The sequence below is a fragment of the Clupea harengus genome, chromosome 5, assembly GCF_900700415.2.
Source record: "Clupea harengus chromosome 5, Ch_v2.0.2, whole genome shotgun sequence".
Classification (NCBI taxonomy): Eukaryota; Metazoa; Chordata; class Actinopteri; order Clupeiformes; family Clupeidae; genus Clupea; species Clupea harengus.
In genome coordinates this window covers 3,280,001-3,302,500 of record NC_045156.1, presented here as the reverse complement: position 1 = coordinate 3,302,500, position 22,500 = coordinate 3,280,001, and the positions used below count along the sequence as shown (strand labels likewise).

The window sequence follows — 22,500 nt, the reverse complement described above, 5'->3', positions numbered from 1 at the left end:
CGTGGTACGGCTGATGAGGTCTATTTATCTCTGCTCCTAGGTGTTTAACTTTTTCCTGGCAGTGCAAGGAGCCCCGACACACTGGAGCGATCAGACCGCACACACACACACTCACTGTCACACACACACACACACACACACACACACACAGACATATGGAGGTGTGGGAGTGTATGGTGTCTGAGAGGAGACCCACGAGGAAGTGATAAGGCGAACTTTTCAGCTCATATACAAAGCTAGGCTGAGGAAGTCTTTCAACAAGTAAGGAGAGAGAGAGAGAGAGAGAGATGAAAAAAGCGAGAGAGAGAGAGAGAGGAGGAATGGTTCAACATTGTTTCTGTAGGATGAGTGATATCTGCTGCTTCAGTATGTATGGATCGCTGTATTTAAAGGGAGAGGGAGAGAGGGGGAAAGAGACAGCAACAGAGAGAGAGGAGAAAGAACAAAGAGAGAGAGAGAGAAAGATCGGCAGATTCTAAAATGGGAGAGTGAGATCAACTACTTTAGTGTGGACCTCTGTAGAGAGAAATAGAAGGCAGAGAGAGGGAGAGAGTGACAGAGAGAAAGAGGCAGGCATTGAAAAGGCAGAAAGACTGCTGTTTTATTGCTGTGCAAGTGAGGTCCCTTCGTTGTCACAGAGTTGTGTTTCAACCCCTAACCCTCGCATGAGGCCCCAGGCCTAGTATTAAAGCCATTTGGTCTTTTGGGGTGTATTCTTGCGTGACGAGTTTGGCAACAGCTCAACTGTGTAAAATAAAAGACGCCGTACACCAGTAGAACATTTCTTTTACTGTTGTGTTTGAACACCTAGTAACTTGGAATCATCAGTGAAAGATGAGGTTTACAAAGTCATTCCCAGTCACTTAGCACCATTGCTGCTTAATGGGCCGTGCACCCATGAACACAGAGAAGCCGTTTCCTGAACTCTGATCCGGCCTCTTTCCTCTCCCAGCCTCGGTCAGTAAATAAGCGGCTCTGGGCCTGTAAGTGTACAGATTCATTCCCCTCCATCCGTTTGATGGGCTTTGTTAAATTCCCACTACTTCCACTGGCTCTGTATCCTGACTCCAACAACATTTTGTGAGCAAAGTATTTCTGTGATGACGTCCATTGTGTCAAGTGTTTCTGCTTTTAATTTTTTTTTTGTATCCCGCTACATTTGGTATCGATCAAACAGATGTAAAGCATTCAGAAATGCATTTGCTTGTATGACAAGAGCTATAGAAATGCATTTTTGACTGGCATAAATTTCAGCTGAGCTCAGCCTCCTGGTTCTCCTTTCCCCTGAGTGAAGACTATCTTTCAGGTACTATAGGAGCTGTTTGCTGGCTGTCCTGTGCTGGACTGCCTCCAAAAGGCTCTCCTCTGACCCCATGGAGGTCCCTATGGGCCACCTTGCCTGCCTCCCTCAGTGCTGGGAGGAGCCAGCTGCCTCAGTGGCGAGGGAGCTGGAGGCCGGGCCCCGGAATTGGTCAAGTCAGCACGGAAGGCGTGGTCTGCGCGGGAGGCGTCTGCACCACTCCTCCAGGCCAGCGGCGCTGACTCCAGATCAGGCTGAGACTCCCCTGTGTTTGCGTAGCTGCTAAAGCCATCGCCCACTTCAGGCCAAAAATCCCTACCTATTTACCCTCAGACGCTTTTGACGAATGCGCTTTGAACTGCGGCCCAAGCTGGAAATAAATAAATAAACTCTGGTAATGTCATACACTTACTACTGGAGAGTTTTTAAGAGGGGATGTAATGAGGACAGCATGCGTCGCGATGCCGTAACGCACATCCAGACGCGTGATCCAGTCACGGCCGCTGGCCCGGACTGCGACTCTCGCTGGGGCCAGTCGCCTCCCCTGCCTCAGCTCCAGCTCCAGTGCCATATATAACATCCTGCACGCATGTGGATGTGATTTCATCTGCAAGGCTGTGGCTACGCGCTGGGACCACATGTGGGGAGATTTTCTCCTTTTTTATTTATTTATTTTTTTGGAGGGGGATGGATGGGATGGGATGGGGTGGGGTGGTGGAAGGATGGAGGGGAGGGTGGAGGTAAGCAGCCAGCCTCTACGCAGGTCGGTGCTCGTAAATCTCCATCCTGCCTCTCAGGTTAAAAATATTGCTCCCCTAGCAACAACCAAGTGCCCCGTGGAGCAGTGGGGGTGGGCGGGGAGGGTAAAGCCATCCCAACACACCCCACCACACACCGCCTCACCCTACCTCACCTACCCGCCACCCCCACCTCAGTCTCTCTTTCAGCTTGTCCGCTACAGAAGATGCACTGCCGGCTCCCTTCAGAGAGAGGGTGGAGCGCATTTGCATGTGTTTAACAGCACACAGGTTAAAACACAACAAAGAAAGAGAGAGAGAGAGAGAGAGAGAGAGAGAGAGAACGAGAGAGAGAAAGAGAGGAGAGCGAGAAAGAGAGAGAGAGCCTGGCAGCTGTCCCTGCTTCCCCATCTGCGATGGATTGTGGGTTTTATGTCTCCACAGAGTTTCCATGGCAGTAAAGCTACGCAGTGGCGGCTCGCGCAGTTCATCAAGCTTTAAACCATCTGCACTGGAAAAAGATTGAAGCATTAATGTACTCGTATACACACCATAAGCTAATTCTAAAATAGGCACTCTAGAGGCTTAAAATATGAAAAAAAAGACAGAGAAATGTTTCAAACACTTACCAGCAGCATAAAATAAAAAAGAATGGGGGAAAAAGCTTCCTCTCTATCAAGTGGGCTTTCAACTAGGTCTTTAGTCAACTCTTGGGGGAAAAAAGAGGCCTGGATGGATGCTTCGCCCTGCTTGCGAGAGTGAGTGCCCCTCGCATAGCTCAACATCGCTCTCTTTTTTTTAGCCCTTAAACCTGACCAGATTTTGGGGGGGTTTAGGCACTGAACCCCATAAGGATAAGGAGTCCAGGGCTTTTTCGCACAGAGAAGCAGCTTCAGAATCAGCTTAGGCAGCTTTGGGGGCGACGCGGGCCGCTTGGAGACATCTTATCAAAGGCTCTTAGGCCTGACAGCACTACAGCACTGGGTTCAACCACCCACCCTACCCCAGCCTGACACCTGATGGCACAGAGGGGGGGGGGGGGTTGGGGCATCACACAGGAAGTGCCTCACACAGGTCACAGTAGTAGCTAGAAGCTGTGATTTCAGATAATGGTGCACTCCGGCCTTGTGTATGTGCGGTCGAGATTCCTTTGCAGGGATGAAAGCGATGCAAATGAGGTGAAAAGTGTAGGGTGGGATTATCTCACACAAGGCTACATCCCCACTACGCGGAGGGTGAAATTGGTGTGAAGTATTGCGTGGAGGGTGCCCAAAAGAATAGCATTATAAGACAGAGTAAAATCCACCAGGCGCATACAATAAGCCTACGGGGAGCCAAGGATACAGAGGAGAGAAAATTCATTCAGCGTTCATCATCATTCGCTTGAATGGGTGAATCTCTAGGGTGATGCAATGGTGTGTCACATCAAGGGCTTTCTGAGAAACACCAATGGAAAAAACAAAACAATGATGGAGATCAGCACAAAGAAGGTCTTCAACCAACAGCTACTTTTTTACTCAAGAGGGGATTAATGAGATCCATGAGAGGAGCACGTGTGTACATGTACGCGCGCGCGCGCGCGTGTGTGTGTGTGTGTGTGTGTGTGTGTGTGCGCGCGTGTGTGCCCGTGTGACTGCAGAGTGTTGACACGAAACGGAGAGAGACGTGTGTGTGTGTGTGTGTGTGTGTGTGTGTGTTTGTGTGTGTGTGTGTGTGTTTGTGTGTGTGTGTGTGTGTGTGTTTGTGTGTGTGTTTGTGTGTGTGTGTGTGTGTGTTTGTGTGTGTGTGTGCATGTTGTCCTTGTCATGGAGCATGATGCATGGCATCTGTGCTCTGCTTATCACCGTAATGCTTACCATGGCTGATGAAGTAGTTGGCCGTATGCATTTTGTGTGTGTGTGTGTGTGTGTGTGTGCCGGCGTGTTTGTGTTTGCTGTGCGCACATGTATGTGAACTGTGTATGGGTGAGAGAGTAATGGCTGCCGTAAAGAACACGGCTATTAACAATGATGGCAATGATGTCTGACATGCTTTATAGTCAACAGACAGCGGCAATAAATAGTGTTTATGTGTACATGTGTGTGTGTGTGTGTGCACACATGACTTTGTGTGTGTACTAGAGTGTGTGTGTGTAGAGTGTGTCGACGTGTGTGTGTCAATCGTAAGTGTTACAGTGTGCATCAGACTTCGTTATGAGGATGTTGTATTCGGTGGTAAATTCACTGTGAACAAGCGCTGCAGTACTTGAGGGCCTTCGCAATGGGAGGAAAGCAATTCCAAATGTAATCAAGGCAGAACAAAACATAGCCGCAGAAATATATCACACACATTCCACAGACGATTCACAAACAGGGCCGTATCTTTCTACTATTCCCGGAATGAGAGACAGAGAGGGGGGGACGGGGGACGGAGACTGAGATAGAGGCAGGGAGAGACAGAGAGATAGAGACATGGGGGGGCGGGGGGGGGACAAACAGAGAGAGGGAAAGAGAGAGAGAGATACTGAGAGAGATATGCAGGGAGGGAGCGAGAGACAGAGAGAAAAGGAGAGAGAGAGCGATTCCATGCGGATGAGAGCAAGAGGAGAGGTTGATGACAGTGCACACGCTATCTTTCTCCTCCTGTCAGCCACAACGTTACACAAAGCCACTGGAGAACCATAAACACAACGAGTCCAACTAAAACAAAACAGCCACGACGCCGTTTGTGTGTGTGTGTGAGTGTGTGTGTGTGTGCGTGTGTGTGTGTTTGCGTGTGCATACTTCAGTGACAGAGCCCATCGATAAATTAGCCCCTCTGAAAGTGCATCCAGTAGAGCCAAGTTAAAAAGGGCCCCCCTCTCTGGACCCTCGCCGGGTGGTGAACTTCGCATGCTGTTCTGTGCACTGCCATTTTTGTTTAATGTGCTACAATGGATTAAATTTGCCCGGTGGCAACAACACACGGACGGGGGGAGGAAATCTCATCTGGGAGTCAATTACTTTGACCCGGCAAATTAATTAATGCACAACGGCGCTGTAAAATAGGTCAGTGAACTAAACCAGTTTTCCGTACGTTCCGGCTACTTTTTTATTTTCTGCCAATATGTCTGGGGTCAAACTCTTTGCCTATGACGTGAGACAGCAGCATTTAAAGCAATTTGTTTATGCATTTCAGCACCAATCAAGGCTAATGCAGAACAATACAATTAACAACTCCATCAACAATAAAGAGTCTAAGTGACCGAAGGCGTCCTTGCCGATCGCCCCCTGAAAAATGGTCCTGTCTGCCCCAGACCAGCATTTTAATACACGAATAACAACCATTGATTTAGTGCCAGTGATTAAGTGTTCAGCTTAAAAGTGTAGTAAGTTTAATTATCTGTCGCGGCTGTTTATGTCTGAATGATATGTTTTCTGACATAAAAATGTCACGAAATAGCTAGATGACTTGGCAACTGCGAGCAAAGTTATGACTGTGGTAAAAAAAACTATGGCAAGAACGCTGATTTACGAGGTGTAGTTCTTTTAAAGGACGGAGTAATTAAATGCATATTGTACGCACTGGTCACTGCACAGTCAACAGCCCATTCCTGCATACTTATTACTTAGAAAGTTTCTCTTTTTTTTCTTTCTCTCTCTCTCTCTTTCTTTTTCAGTGCTTAAAAATGCTAATTCCTGCAGCTCTGCTTTCATCCAATGACACATGAAGTAATTAGCATTCGGCTGCGCGCGATTGGCTGAGCCAGCAGCACTGGGGGCTCCAGGTGTCAGCGGTGGCTCCCCGCCTGTCGGGCCATGTGACCCTCGCTGGCACCTTCCATATGGGCCTGTGTTGGTGCCTTCTGTCACTGTCACCCCACACGCACACACACACACACACACATACACTCAAGCATACACACATTCTCTCTCACTCACATACACACACACACACACACACACACACACACACACACACACACAAACACACTTGTGGCCCGCTCATTCTGACACCTGCCCCATCTCTCTCTCTATCTCCCTCTCTCTCTGAGCCACTGTGGTGAGTGTGTTTCCAGGTGTGACTTCAGAAGGCAGGAGGACATAAGGATGCCAAGCACGAGGAACACATCAGGGGAGCGAGAGAGGGCTTCACTTCCATCACCTTTCTCCTAGCTTGACCTCACTGGGCAGCACCGTAGTCAACATCTGCTGTTTCAGAAGAGCTTCATTAACAAACTCATTTCAGCTGACTGGAATACATTATTAGTCATTATGAATAATCATTACTGCAATTCTATCATCCATTTAGTACATCGATACAGTGGTTACTGCACAGGCATATTGTACGTCGGCAAGCACAGGTATACCTTCTGTCTATTCTTAGTGGCTATGGACCTGACTCCATGAGCCTGGCATTGATAGTTTGTGGAACGGACGCCGGTTCAAAGGAACCCAGCTGTTCTTGCACAACGGTGGTGTCAAATGAATTTAAAAAGGGCTGACTTCACCAGTGTCTTTATGATCAACAGCCAACAGCTTCATGTTGAGTGTCCAAAACGGTTCAAACAAGAGGCACGAATGGAGAGGCCGGACTCCTTTAATCACCAGGTTAAGTTTAAGTTTAAGAAAACCTCAAATCCAGAAGAACAGAGGGTGCTCTAGATGTCCATCCAGGTATGCATGGCAGCCTTACCCGTCTGCGTACCCCTCCCCCCCACCCCTCGTACCCCAACCCCCTCAGTCCCCACCCCCACGACGCCTGCCGGAGCCACCCTTCCCTGGTGGCCCAGTTTCTGAGCGCCCGGTGCAATTTTCCAGATAATTAAGCCGTAAATCTTCCCTGGTGCCAGTGATAGCAGCGGAGGCCAGATTACCTTACGGAAGCCACCACCTCTGCATAATCTAATTCGCTCCTCTCAATGAGCCCCCCTGCACCTGATAAGGACTCAATTCATTCCCCTCCTGGCACTGCTGCATCTGCAAGGGCTCACCTTGGGCAACCGAGACAACTATACAAACACTAGACGACCCAGAATCCAATATGGGAGAGAGAAAAAAAAGAGAACAATACAAGCACGTTGGTGTATTATGGCCAACCCCATCTATCAGCGGCTGCCAGGCAGCCCCCATGTACAGCGGATGGGCCCAAGGTGGCAGCGACTAGGCCTCATTGTCAAGCTGTGTAGGGGGGTTAGGAAATTAGCTCTGTGGCTGCCGTACAAAAGATACCGGCTGCACCCTGGCGAAGTTTGGCAATCAGAGACGCGTGTCTCTGTCTCTTAGGCAATGAGAGCGAGAGAGAGAGAGAACAGAAGAGTGTCCTTGTAGCTCTGCAGTTAGGTGGGCCTCAGTTTCGTGTTCTCTCAGCTTCTCTTCACTGCTGCACTCAGCCCAGACAGCCAGAGCAAGAGGAGGAGTGTGTTAGACGTAAATCCACTGCCAGCTACACGTGTACTCTCACTCCTACACTTGCACCTCTCTCTCTCTCTCTCTTTCACACACCCACACGCTCACACACACACACACACACACACATACACACCACGTACACCCACACACACCCCATACATGCACACAAGCACACACGCACAAGGTCTCTTCAATCCTTAAAATGTAAAATCTCCACCTTGTTACCCAGGAGGGTTTTGTGTCTCCCTAAGGACAGAGCTTTAAGTGTCAGTCTCCCGGCATTTATACATACAGACGCATGCGCGCGCACACACACACACACACGCACACACACAGACAAATCATATGCTGCCAGCGACCTGTCACGAAGAGCCCTAATAAAACCTTCAGCCACGGTCAGCCCAGACATTTTCTCCCTTCACTTTGACAAATGCTGCCTAACGCCCAGTCTGAGTGTATGTTTGCGTGTGTGTGTGTGTGTGTTTGTGTGTGTGTGTGCGCGCGCGCGCGCGCATTTTCACGAAAGAGAAAACAAGAGAAATGTAGTAACACAATCCCCTGAAGCTTAAAGACGCTATTCTGAAATAATTTACATTCATATTATCGCCAAGTCACTTTCCTGACCAGTGGAAAATCTCTCAAATGACTCCAGTATATAAACATGGTGACAAATTCCACCCAAATAACTACGGAGCCATCTCGCGAGGCCGCAACCTTGGAAACTATTCTGTGGGATAATAAACCACAGAATAGTCAATTTCATCCTTCCCAAATTGGTTTCTTACAAACAAACAGAACCACTGATCATATATATACTTTACACACTTTGTACACAACTTTTTTACTTTATACACAAAATTAAAAAAGGAAAACTATTGGGCTGCTTTACTGCCTCAGGCATGAGGGCCTTTTATTGAAATGAATTGGAGAATTGGAGGCCAAACAGTCAATATCATTAAAGATATGTATGAAAACAATAAATGTTGTATTTAAATTGATGACAGATAAACAGACTATTTCCAACAGACAAAGTGAGTCTGACAACGCTGTTGCCTGAGCCCAACTTTATGTAATATTTATATAAATGATTTAATCACAAAGCTAGAAAGCTCTCCGTCGTTATTTAGGTTAAACAATTTCTTCATCTGGCCAGTTTGATACGGAAATAAAAGACTTAACAAGTTATACGATAAGGAAATCAATATTTCAATTCAACCCTTCAATAAAGCTTTAACTAAAGATTTTCAATTCATCAGTAAAACCAAAATTTGGGGCACCAAATACAAGGATCATTTGGAATCCTGGGACAACAGTCAAATTTAAATCCTACATTTGGAGTTCTGAAAGAACATCTTAGGAGTGAACAGAAATACCCTTAATCTGGGCTGTAGGGCAGAACTTGGGATATACCCTTGCCTCACTGACGTACAAAACAGAGCAGCTAAATGTTGGCACCACCTCCAGAACAGAACACCAGAGCAGCACCACCTCCAGAACAGAACACCAGAACAGAACACCAGAGCAGCACCACCTCCAGAACAGAACACCAGAACAGTATACCAGAACAGTACCACCTCCAGAACAGAACACCAGAACAGTACCACCTCCAGAACAGTACACCAGAGCAGTGCCACCTCCAGAACAGAACACCAGAGCAGTACCACCTCCAGAACAGAACACCAGAGCAGTACCACCTCCAGAACAGAACACCAGAACAGTACCACCTCCAGAACAGAACACCAGAACAGTACCACCTCCAGAACAGAACACCAGAACAGAACACCAGAGCAGTACACCAGAACAGTACATCAGAGCAGTACCACCTCCAGAACAGAACACCAGAGCAGTACCACCTCCAGAACAGTACACCAGAGCAGTACCACCTCCAGAACAGAACACCAGAGCAGTGCCACCTCCAGAACAGAACACCAGAGCAGTACCACCTCCAGAACAGAACACCAGAGCAGTACCACCTCCAGAACAGAACACCAGAGCAGTACCACACACTGCTGTGCAGCTGAGAGGTGGACACTCAGTGAGCTACCGTCTAGATTATTATTATTTTTTATTATTACAAAAAATCGCTACAAATTTGCACCATATTTTATACAAATTAGGAATCACCAATGTCAGAGTTGTTGACAAGGTACAGACTTCTTTGAAAAGGGAAGACACAGGCTACTACCTCAAGAAGACAGACTCAGCACTCACTGCAGTAATGGGGTAGTGGAGGCTGAGTTACATTTCCTGATAGAATGTAACAAATACAAAAACCTACTTCTCAAGAATCGAACACATTTGCCCTGAGTTTACAAAAATAAATAGAGAAAACAAATATTCCTGCTGGGTGAAATAGATGAATGCATACACCCAGCCCCCCAGTATTTACACTCCTGCCACTTACTGAGACAGAATACCACATGACAGTTAATCATAAATAACACATTAACACTTTCATTTTCTGTTCATTGTGTAATTTCTGATACTCACTTATGTCATTTTATGTTTAAGTTATAATTGTGTAATATTTCTCAGAGACAGAGAGAGCGAGAGATGAAAAAAGCCTACAGTGAAGCCAGGTTTAGTGTGATGAAAAATTAACCCTCATTGACCTGGCAGAGCAGGGCCACAGGGAAGCAAAAAAAATAGGTAAAAGCTGGCTTTGTGCTTTGTGACTCCAGCTGCTTGCCATAGAAATATGTTGCCTGCTCTGCTGGCTTGTAGCTCAAGGCCCTTATTCCTCCGCCTTTCTAAACGGCCTCAATAAAACTCTGTGTACCTCCTCAATGAACCCTTGTTGAGGTGGCCGGGGTGGCGAAATCAAGATAAATCGAGGCGCTAATAGAACTAAATCTCTCTGTGTTGTTCGGGCCGCACCGGGGGAGAAGTCTGCCCTGGGTCTGCTGTTCTGGAGCTGAGATTTTAACTACCCACACACACACAGTCTCGTCGTGGGGGTATTTCTGGAATGGGCAGAGGTGATGGTGGGGGGGGGGGGGGGGGCGGTGAGCATTTCTGAAATCTCCCTCTCTCTCTCCTGTGATGATGTACTAGCGGGGGAGGTGGGGGGGGGGATGCGGTTAGGTCATCAGGCAGAGGCCTCGTTTTTTTGTGTTCTTTTTGTCCTCAAAATACCTCATCTTTTTGTTCTCGTGCTACAGTGGTTTTGCTTATCCTTTTCATTCTTTTCCTTCCTCTCTTCTTTCATTCTTTCTTTCTTCCTTTAAGCTAAAAGGGTTTTGTCATTTTCTCTCTGCCAGTGGCTCTCCCTCTTTGTCTCTCGTTTCTAGTTTCTCGACTGACACAGTAATCTCTCTCTCTCCCTCATTTTCTTCAATAACTCATGTCACCCTACATGTTTGGAAAACGGTTCAGAGACACACCAGTGAAAACACACCCACCACTCAAACCTTCACACTCTCGCACGGCATCATTAACCACAACCAGAAACAGGAAAAAAAAACAACAAAAAAACAAACCTAAAATAGGAGAGCTTTAGTGCTCGTCACTCTGGCATTCCTCATCCGTGTGGGAGACTAACACGAGGCCGATATTTTAGCCGTCGGTTTTGGTCACAATTCATCACCACTACGACAAGCATATTTTTCGAGCCAGGGACCGACGAGAACTTTTCCCATAATGGCAGTGCTTTGCCGTTCTCCGCGTTCCTTTAAGTAAAACTCCAGGGGCAGAAGACCGCTTCAGACGGTGCGGCGCTAACGGCTCAGTGGCAGCCAGAGTCATGGCCGTCACATAAACACTCTCAAACAGAGTTTGCTGGGATATTCTCCATGCCAGCCTCACGTAAGCAAACCGTGTTCCTGTCCTCGCCTGGGGTTGGAGAGTTTGCCACAGCCACCGTGAGAAGAGGCTTCCCCCAGACCACCTGTGACCGGGAACGGGGGGGGGGAGGGGGGTTATGGAGAGTGGTGTTGAACTACTCCATGCTCGATTGGGATTGGAAAATGAGAACCCATTCCCACAAACCCCACCTCATCCACACACACACACACACAGTCATATACACACGTACACACACACACACATACACACAGTCACACACACACACACACACATGCAAAGACACATGCGCTAACCCCTCTTCAACAACTTGCGTCGGTAAGTGGAGGCACTCACACGAGAAAAATGCTTTCACGCCAGTCACTTCCAATTTACTTATTTGTTTGTTTCAGAGGCGGAACAACCCGCCCCTCCTGGACAAGCGTGACCCATAATGTGTCTAATTAATGTGGCAGCCACACATATGTTCACACACTCGCAACCACACAAGCACACACACACACACACACACACATTTATTTCATCAAACACATACACATAACCAGCTCTAAACATGTACATGTGCAAAATCACACAATATCTTATATAAACACACTTCCTCATTTTCACACTTTTTAACAAAAATATGACTACACACACACACACACACTCACACACACACAGAGAGATTCACAGCTGCATGTATGCACACATATTTACACACACCCAAACAGTCACACATATACGCACAGAAAACTGTGAGTATGCGGCTCTGAGTCGGCTCAGCTAATTGGGAGTGACAAGATGTTTATGTAACCCTGGAGCCCCCAGAACACGGCGCAATTAAGGGCCCTTGGTCCGGCTCACCCCTGCGCCCCCTCCCCTCCACACCCCTCTCCACTGCATGGCCCCAAACCCAAAGCCCTCCATCATCAGCCCTGCTCCAGAGAGGAGGCCCAGGCACAGGGGGCTGGGTGTGTGGGTCTGGGTGTGTGTGGGTCTGGGTGGGGGGGGGGGGGTGACCTAGGATTCCGCCCTTTCGCAGCTCGGCCTTCTGGGAATGCCAGAAATCCTAATGCCGAGTGACGGGAGGTCAGGCGTGGTGTGCGTGTGTGTGTGTGTGTGTGCGTGGCTGTATACATGTGAGTATGTGCTTGCGTGTGTGCGTGAGTGCGTGCATGCGTGTGAGTGCTTTGGTGCGTGAATTAATATCTGCGTCGGGATTGGGATGGGGAGGGGTCCACCAGATTGCACCAACTGTGCCTAACAACAGTGTGTGTGTGTGTGTGTGTGTGTGTGAGTGTGTGTGTGTGGAGAGGGGGTTGGCACACACACACACTCAAGCACACATACACACAGACACACAACCAGGTGGGAGCTCATTACAGCGCAATATTGAGGTGCTGAGGCGTCATTAACATTAGCGCTCCAAAGGTTAAGATAAAAACCTATTACAGGAGACAAAAACCGAAGAGATCATTTCGTGAATAATAAATTAAGTCCTCCACTGCCAGGATAACAGTAGTGATTATGCAAATGACCAGAACTACACAACTGCTGCCCTCACCCACGCTCTCCTGCCACAACCTCACACATGTGTTCTGTTCCCGCTCTGCCAGGGCGTCGGCCGTTAGCATACCTAGCGCCGCAACCGCCGCGTCACCCATAAATGCCCCGTCTCGCACTCGGCCTCAAATTGCTCGGACAGGCTGTAAACCAAACACCGCGAGCCGAGAGAAGTACTTCTGGCTTTGATTTCAGGGCATCGAGGTTTAATGTGGCACATCGTGCCCGTTCACCGTGACTTACGGCTCGTTTGGGCTCTGCTTTTTTTATTTCATTTTTTTTTTTACTTCCTCTCTTTATTTTGGCGAACCAAGTAGGCCGAGCTTTTTCAAAAGTCGCCAAAATCCGACTCATCCGACCCTCCGCTCTCCCGGTAATCTCTGTTAAGTCACGAGGCCTTTCTAAATGCCAGAGAGCGCAGCTGATGGAACTGTTGAGGGAAAGCACTTTCTTTTTCTCTGTTTCTCAGTTCTCTCCAAAAGAACTGAGAGGAGGGGGGGGGGGGGGGGGGGGAAGAGAGGGAAAGGAGACGCAAAAGAGAGAAGGAGAGAAATGAAACGAAAGAGAGAGGAGCTTAAAAAGCCGGCAGGAAGCGTGCGAAACACGTCCTGCGAGGCTGGCTGAGCCTCTTTGAGGGAGCATGGAGTGTGGGGTCGTGTTCTATATGCTGCTGGGATGGTGGTGGTTGTGGCGGTGCTGCAGCAGGCATGCCAATGTTCTTCCCATTCACTTACTGTACTAATTAGATTTTCACAGCTGACCAAATGGATAAAGCATGCTCACATGATGAGCGAGGGGAAATAGAGTGTGTGTGAGTGTGTGTGAGTGTGTGTGAGTGTGTGTGTGTGTGTGTGTGTGTATGTATGCTTCTAAAAGTGGGTTTGCATGATTTAATTAAAGTGTGTGCATTCACGTGTGTGTATACACGTGTGTGTATATGGGTGTGTGTGGTTTGTGAGGCATATGATAATTTGCATGCAGCAGTCTCTCGACAAGAAGTGCTTGTGTGTGTGTGTGTGTGTGTGTGTGTGTGTGTGTGTGTGTCTGTGTGTCTGTGTCTGTGTGGTGTGTAATTTCTTGAGGAAGAGCAATGTTTCACCGCATCTGAAATCCATAAGCGATGCAGCACAGAGAACCAACTGCTGCTTTGAAACGCCGCCTCTAAATGGTCCTCCTCGTGATTTACTGGCAAACACACCACGTATGGTAGTGGCATTTTTACAAGCGTGTGTGTTTGTGTCGCTGTGTGTATGTGTGTTGCTAAGCATCCATTTACACATCAAGAACCCTGGGTCCCATCACCATAAAGTTAACTGTTGATTGTGGTTCCAAATGCAGCAGTAAAATGTATGTCAGCCACTTAAGCAGGTGGTGTACATGTGAGTTAGCTGTGCTGTGCTCTGTGTGTGTGTGTGTGTGTGTGTGTGAGAGTGTGTGTGTGTGTGTGTGTGTGTGTGTGTGTGTGTGTGTGTGTGTGTGTGCCTCTGAGCGTAATTGCTCGTGTGTGATGGTTGAGTGATGTCTCAGTGGGCTCCTGCCTAAAGATGTCACTCAACTTTAAGCAGTCTGCTTCTGGCCAATTCTCTCATCAGTCTCCCTTGTGATGTAAACACCAGCCTGATTTACACACTAAGTCCAACATTTCTATTGCAAACTTCTTTTTTTCTCATGTTCCTCTTCCCTTTGTGTCTCCCTCCCCCCTCTCTCTTTTGTCTGTCCTCCACTCCATTCTTTCTCTCTCTCTCCACCTTTTCCCCCTGTCATGCTCCCATTCTTTTTCATGTCTTTGTTCTCCATCCTCTCTTTCCCTCTTCATCTCTTCCTTCTCTTCCTCCTCCTCTCTCTCTCCCTCCCTCTCTCTCTCGCCCTCTTTCCACCTCCCTTCATTCTGTGCCCGGAACACAAAGACCCTGAGCCACTTTCTTGACTCGTTAGATGCCAAAGCTCCCCCGCAGGGAGGTGCTGATGGCGGAACACTCCGGGCTCTTTTTAGCGTAAGCACAGTGCCACGTCCAATCAGCCAGGACCCCCCTGTCCTTCCCTGGCCTCCCCAGTCACACAAGGCTGCGCGGGGGCCCCTGACTGACTGGCTGGCTGGCTGATCAGAGAGAGGGCCCGGCGGCTCGAGCGGCGGGGGCTGCCAGCGGCTCACAATGGCCCGGGTCTGGAGGTGGGGATGGAACTGGAGCTGGGCTTGGGCTTGGGTTCGGCGCTCATCAGGGCTTGTCAGAGCACTGGCTTGGCACGGCAAATGGCGCATTTCATAGAGACAATTAAAGCCTGAGTCAGTGGTGTGGTGATCTCTCTTTCTCTTTCTCTCTCTCTCTATCTCTTTCACACACACACACTTACATACAAATACACACACACACACACTTTCTCTCTTTCTCTCAATTGTACCCACACTCTTTCCCTCTCTGTTTCACACTCTCTCTCTATCCCTCTCTCTTACTCTGTATCATTTGCACATGCCCAGTATCTCTCTCTCTAGCACTCCTCCTCCTCCCTCTCTCTCGCTCTCTCTCTCTCTCTCTCTCTGATACATACAGACTATCTCTCTCCTCCATCTTTTCTTTAGTGAAATAAATGCGGTTGCGTCATCTCTAAAGGCGTAACTCCCAGGTTGGGAAAACAGTCCGCTACCATGACTGCATGAGCGAACCATCCGATTGGAGTGTGTCTTCCTCCTGAGGCCTGAGACAACGTCATGCACACACACTACATGAAAAGCTAAAGTTCAGATCTCTCAGAGGCAAGTCTGCTTTCCATTAGGAGCCATCACTTACTGAGCAGACACCAATTTCCCTGGCTAATGTGCCTTGGAGTGCAGATCTTGTATTTTTAGGTGGTGGAGGTGTGTGTGTGTGTGTGTGTGTGTGTGTGTGTGTGTGTGTGTGTGTGTGTCGATCATGTCAGGCTCTGGCTTCGTGTTTTGACATCTTCATCATGTGCCAGCGCCGAACAGGGAGGATGGTGGACGGGTGAAAGTGCCGTCTCAGGATGTGGGTGACCGTGTGCCAAGCCCCATAATCACAGGCTTGTCTCGGGGAGCAAGGGGGAAAAGAGTAGTTGGAAAGTGAGTGTGTGCTTCCATGCACTGATGTGCCCTGTTAGGGGCTGCTCCGGGGGCTGTGGCACGGTCTGACCCTGCATGTCTGACCATGGAGGACAACCTGCACGGATGCACAGGGTGTGTATATATCGGAGAGAAAAGGAAGGAGAGATGGAGAAGAGTATACACAACAAGGCGAAAGACAGAAAGAAAGAAAGGAGGCAGAGGGAGATTGGAAGAGAGAGAGATAGAGAGAAAGAGAGAGAGAAAGAGAGAGAGAGAGAGAGAGAAAAAAAAGAAAAGTGAGACAGAGAAAAACAGAGAGCCAGTGAGAGTGACTGAGGAAAAAGAGGAGAGATGGCAGGAGAACGAGACTGAGAGAGAGAACATTGGCCCAGTAGGGCACGTTTGGAGGACGTTCAGTCGTGAAAGAGACGCCACGCGTCCAGGAACGCCATTCAACCCGTCTCACTCAACACAAACAGCACGCTTTCCAGGAGTGCCTGCCTCCCTCAAGATTGCGTGCCTCGTGCATGGAAACGAATCAAATCAAAACACACACACACACAGAACCATACACACACACACACACACACCACAGCAACCCCCTCCCCCCTTTCCTCTTTTCCCCTTTTCACCACAACTGCTCTTTCACCGGCAGCCACTACTAACCACAATGCAAGTCTTTGCTTGAATTGCTTTGTTTTGTGAACTTTGCTCTAACCCAATTTCTGATTAAGCTACCCAAGTAGCACGACTTACCGGCCTGGTTGGTGGTGATGTTGACAGAGGAGTACTGCGGCGAGTAGGGGCTCTGATCCGAGACGCCGTTGACAGCCTGCACCTCGAAGGTGTACTGGGTGTGCGCGAGCAGGTCGCTGATGTGCACGCGGTTATCGGTGAGGCCCAGCTGCCGGGGCGAGTACTGCACGTTGTCGCCGCAGCGCGTGCAGCCGCTGCGCCCGCCGCCTCCGCCGCAGCTCTTGCAGATGATGTTGTAGACGACGTCCTCGCGGCCGCCGGACTCGCGCGGGGGCCGCCACTCGAGCATCAGCGACGTCTCGTTCACGCTGGAGATGACCGTCTGCGGCGCCGAGGGGATGGCTGCGGGGTGGAGGGGGAGGAGAGGGGGACAAACATACAGATGGTTCAAACCCAGCAAACATACAGCCAACACTTTACTGGTACCAAGAGGGAGGGAGGGTGGGAAGAGGAGAAACGATGAGAAAGGAGAGAAAAGAGAAAAGAGAAAAGACAAAACTCTTCCTGATCTCCCCCATTCACTGGGTCCTGTTTCATTGTGTTCCCAAAGCCATTTGGGGTGGGTATCAATCTCTTCCTCTTTCTCGCACTTTTTTTCTAACTCTCATCTTCTCACTAAATCTCTCTCTGCTTCTCCCTCCCTCACTCCCTCTGGCCCTCTCTCTCTCTCTCTCTCTCTTTCTCTCTCTCACGCACCAACGGGATGGCTCGAGGCAGGGGGAGAGCGTGAGAAACATACGGATGATTCAACCACGACAAACAAACATACAACCAACCCTTTACTAGTACACTCGGTCACGACACTGCCAATTCACTTTACCAGGTTTTGTCTCCAGAGATCAAAAATGTCTTTTTAGAGAGAGACCTGTATATAACAATCGTGAAAACACAATCACACAAAACATAGTGTACCATATTGTATCATTAACATATCATCACAGACATATTGTCCTATTCTGTTGAAAGGCATCAAAATAAGCAAATCATTTGTTTGTTTGTGTTACAAATGATTTCCAGTGTTATTACAGCCGATGTAATAGCATCAAGTTACCATAATAGGTCATTGTCACGACAGGTCTCATGATGTTAGATAGCATAGTCTACGCAAAGTTCTATGCAAATAAGCTGTCAAAACAACACACACTAAAAGAGCTCTCATGACAATTACCTACAACCGTGACAGGACACTGTTACATCACTGTCACACGCAATGACATGTTTAAGACATGGTTATATGAGGATTCGGTATCACGGAGGATTCGGTATCACGGACTAATGTGTTAAATGCCCACATAAGTGATGGATCTTGAGATCACTGAGACATTGCTCATTATTAATGCACCTATATAAATAAATAACCATTGGGCTGAATTGAATTTTCTCTTTAGTGAATATTCACCCTGATTAGAAGCATGAAACGGAAAAAAGCATAAATCCTCTGCTCTGTGGGTTTATCATCATTATCCTCATTGGTTACTGATGCTCTATAGACAGGCACTGCTTTCTGTGAGAAGTTGTTTTGCGGACAGAGAAAGTTAGCATGCAGCGCGAGGCGGAGCGGAGTGGGTTGGGTTGGAGAGGAGCGGATTGGAGTGGAGTGGAGCGGGCCCATGAGAAATCCAGCTGACTGGCAGCCGTGGCCGCACAAACAGACGGAGCGTGAGAGAGAGAGAGCAAGAGCAAGAAGAGAGTAAAATGTGTTTATCTTCCACAGACATGTGTTCCTAATTACACAAGAAGGCCCTCTGGAGTCCTAATGAGATAATCAAGGAGTTACCCTCCACCCACAACACCAGGAGAAGAGGGAGGGAGGGAGAGAGGGAGGGAGGGAGGGAGGGAGGAAGGGAGGGGAGAGGGGAAGAAATAAGAAAGGAGAGAAAAGAAACTCTTCCTGATCACCCCATTCACTCGGCCCTGTTTAATTGCATTCCCATTAAGAGACATCCTAGTCCTGGAGCGAAAAAGCTATTTGGGGTTGGTTCTCTCTCTCTCTCTCTCTTGCTTGCTCTCTCTTTCTCACTCCGTTTCTCACTCAATCACTCACTATTCCCATGCCCATCTCTCTCTGCTTCTCCCTCCAATACTCTTGCTCTCTCTCTCTCTCTCTCTCCCTCTCTCTCTTCCTCCCTCCCTCCCTCTAACTCTCACGCAGAGTTGCTTGTGTGCTATGGAGAGCGGTGAGCATCTGTCAGTGGGAGCCGGGCCAGTGTTGGGCCCGCTGGGGCTCAGATGTTCCACCTCTCACCCCTTTAATCAAGCGGCCGCCCACTGGGGTTCCTGGCGGAGCTCAGGCCCTGCTGGTGTTGCTGGTGTTGGTGTTGGTGTTGGTGGTGAACACAAGCACTACCCCTTCCACAGTAGCGGCACACCCACACCCGCCCCCCCTCCCTGCGCCAGGCTTATGCAAATGGCCTTTTAGTCAGAGGCTCTCTAATAATCCCCTCCCTCCACAAGTGTCACCTCATCAAAAACCGCCCACTCCCACCTCTCCTTTCGGTCGCAATCCCTCTCTCATTTCCTCCCCAACTCTTTTCATCTCCCCCTTCTTCTGTTCCCTTTACACTTTCTCTCTCTCTCTCTCTCTCTCTCTCTCTCTCTCTCTCTCTCTCGCTCTCTCTCTCTCTCACGTTAGGGGTGAATAAGAACACACAATTGTATAGGGAACTCTCTCGCTCTTATTCATTCCTTTCCGTTCTCTTTTCTGTTGGTTCTTTTTCTTGCTCACTGGCGGTGCGGCCCCCCTCTGCCCCTAAACCCCTCTGCCCCTGCACCCCTCTGCCCCTGGCCCCCTGGCTGAGGCTGGATGAAGGGGAAATGCTGATGGGGGCATTTTGGGGCATGTGGAACACTCCAGAACGAGGGGCTGTGTCAGGGGGGCAGGCGTGTTTGTGTGTGGGAGTAGGTGTGTTTGTGTGTGGGAGTGGGTGTGTTTGTGTGGGTGTGGGAGTAGGTGTGTTTGTGTGTGGGAGTAGGTGTGTTTGTGTGTGGGTGTGGGTGTGTTTGTGTGTGGGTGTGTTTGTGTGTGGGTGTGTTTGTGTGGGTGTGGGTGTGTTTGTGTGTGGGTGTGGGTGTGTTTTGTGTGGGTGTGTGTGAACATGAATGACTATTCAACCATGCAAAGCATTTGTGTGTCTTTGTTTGCATGTATGTATGTATGTATGTATGTATGTATGTATGTATGTATGTATGTATGTATGTATGTATGTATGTATGTATGTATGTATGTGTGTATGTATGTATGTGTGTATGTAGTGCGTATGTATGTCTGTAAGTATGTATGTATGTATGTATGTTTGTATGTATGTATGTATGTATGTATGTGTGTGTGTATGTAGTGCGTATGTATGTCTGTAAGTATGTATGTATGTATGTATGTATGTATGTTTGTATGTATGTATGTATGTATGTATGTATGTATGTATGTATGTGTGTATGTAGTGCGTATGTATGTCTGTAAGTATGCATGTATGTATGTATGTATGTATGTATGTATGTATGTATGTATGTATGTATGTATGTGTGTGTGTGTGTGTGTGTGTGTATGTACGTATGTATGTATGCATGTATGTATGTATGTATGTATGTATGTATGTATGTATGTATGTATGTACGCATGTATGTGTGTATGTATGTATGTATGTATGTATGTATGTATGTATGTATGTGTGTGTCTGTGTGTGTGTATGTACGTATGTATGTATGTATGCATGTATGTACGTATGTATGTATGTATGTATGTATGTATGTATGTATGTATGTTTGTATACATGTATGTATGTATGTATGTATGTATGTATGTATGTATGTATGCATGTATGTATGTACAGTATGTATGTATGTATGTATGTATGTATGTATGTATGTATGTATGTATGTATGTATGTATGCATGTATGTATGTACAGTATGTATGTATGTATGTATGTATGTATGTATGTATGTGTGTGTGTATGTAGTGCGTATGTATGTCTGTAAGTATGTATGTATGTATGTATGTATGTATGTATGTATGTATGTATGTATGTATGTATGTGTGTATGTATGTATGTATGCATGTATGCCAGATTACTCACTGGTGCAGGGCATCTGCAGCGGGTCAGAGTCTGCGCGGTAGTAGCCGTTGCGACACACGCAGTTGATGGCGCCCTCGCTGGTGGTGCGGCTGTTGATTGGACACTGGATGCACGACTCATCACCCTGGGATGGCTTGAAGGAGCCCGTCTGACACGCTGCCGAGAGCAAGAGGAGGAGAGAAAAAGAAGAAAAAAGAGAGAGAGAGAGAAAAAAGTCAGCATTTCTAAACACACTAACTGATGCAAACATCTTAAATTTTGCATGCATCTGGTAAAGACACACACACACACACACACACACACGCACACACACGCACACACACACACACTTTAAGGATTCGAGCGGCAGCATGCAAAATACATCAGTGGGCTGAAGAAGCAGAGCTGAAGCACACATCACAAGCGTTCTGTCATGGGGGACAGACGGCAGATAGGGGATGAAACACTCGCCGCTCCGCATGTTTGTACTGCATTATTGACACAGCCAGGTCCCTTTGGCCATGTTTACAGCGAGACACTGCCTATGATTTGTTCTGGGATGTGGGGTGGCCACAGGAGAGGATGGGGAGATGGGGAGGAGAGGTAAGACGGGGGAAAAACAACTGAAGAAGAAGAGAGAAGAGGAAAGAGAAGAGGGAGATGTTGCATAAGACAGGGAGATACAGACAGATAAAGACAGAAGGGGTGGGGAACTACAGGAAAAATAAATGATAACAGACAGAGAGAGAGAGAGAGAGATGGAGGTGTGAATGACACACACACAAACACACACACACACACACACACACAGCCTTCAGCGTTATGTCTACCACAGTGGCCCCTCCAAATGCTACTATTCACTGTGCAGCGAAGAGGCTACCCAAAATGCTTTGCTCATCACCTAGGATACCCTCCATCTCGACTTGTACCCGGATCCTATCCCAGGGTGCATAGCTGTTCAGCGCCAAATTATGCTTAACAGCTGGAGCCAAACCAATTATGTATTTTTCCCCTTCTTTTTTTTCTGTATTTCTTTCTTTCTTTTCTCCTGAAACCAGTCCTCTTCCCTGACGTCTACATGGGAGTAGAGGACAACCACAGTTTAGTCCCTCCTGTGTGTTTTGAAGTAAACCTCAACCACAGCCATGAAAAATTCACAAGATCAGGTTCATATGTGGATACAAATGGGGTGAGTGGAGTGCATTTGTTAGCATGGCAACATCCCCTCCTCCCAAAACAAACAAACAACCAAATAAACAAATGGAAAAAATATACAAACACACAAACACATCAGCCCTGCCCAAGGGAATGGCACTTGGCCCGTGTCCATTTGAAAATAGGTCTCCTTTTTTATCAGTGAGAGAGAGAGAGAGAGAGAGAGAGAGAGATAGAGAGAGATAGAGAGAGAGAGATGAAAAGTGTTTGTGTGTGTGTGAGCATGCACGCGTGTACATGCATGTGTATTTTTGTAACCTTGAGGAGGGGGCGTGAGGGTTTATGTGTGTGTGTGTGTGTCTGTGTGTGTGTTTGTGTCTGCGCATGTGTATTTTTGTGTGTGTATACGTGTGGGTGTGAGAGAGAGAAAAAGACAGAACGACAGCGAAAAAGAGAGAGGGAGTGAGAGAAAGACTATACCCTTAAAGAGGCCATGTGCTTTCCCATCTCAAGCCAGACACCTCATCAGTCTTCCAGAACTTTCCCTTCCACACCCCTCTCCCACTGCAGCCTGCGCTCGCCGCCCCGTGACCCCTCTTAATCACTGCACGGGGGGGGGGCTCATCCACCCTACTCCATGACACTCATCCTGTCTTCCACACCTCTTCCAGCCCCTTTAGGGTGTTCACCCCATCCATTCACCATCTTCTAGATTATACTGAGGGGGA

The 22,500-nt window shown here is 48.0% G+C and overlaps 1 protein-coding gene across 2 annotated transcripts in view; it reads right to left on the bottom strand.

The window, feature by feature from the left end:
• The window catches only part of ephb2b (eph receptor B2b), a 160,779-nt gene that overhangs the window by 31,315 nt on the left and 106,964 nt on the right, over positions 1–22,500 (bottom strand). For both annotated transcript variants that reach the window (XM_012841094.3, XM_031567342.2), the window contains exons 4-5: positions 20,639–20,794; positions 16,567–16,908 (exon numbers count right to left, since the gene is read on the bottom strand). In XM_012841094.3, the coding sequence (XP_012696548.2) occupies positions 16,567–16,908; positions 20,639–20,794 (498 nt within the window). The remainder of the gene's footprint in view (positions 1–16,566; positions 16,909–20,638; positions 20,795–22,500) is intronic.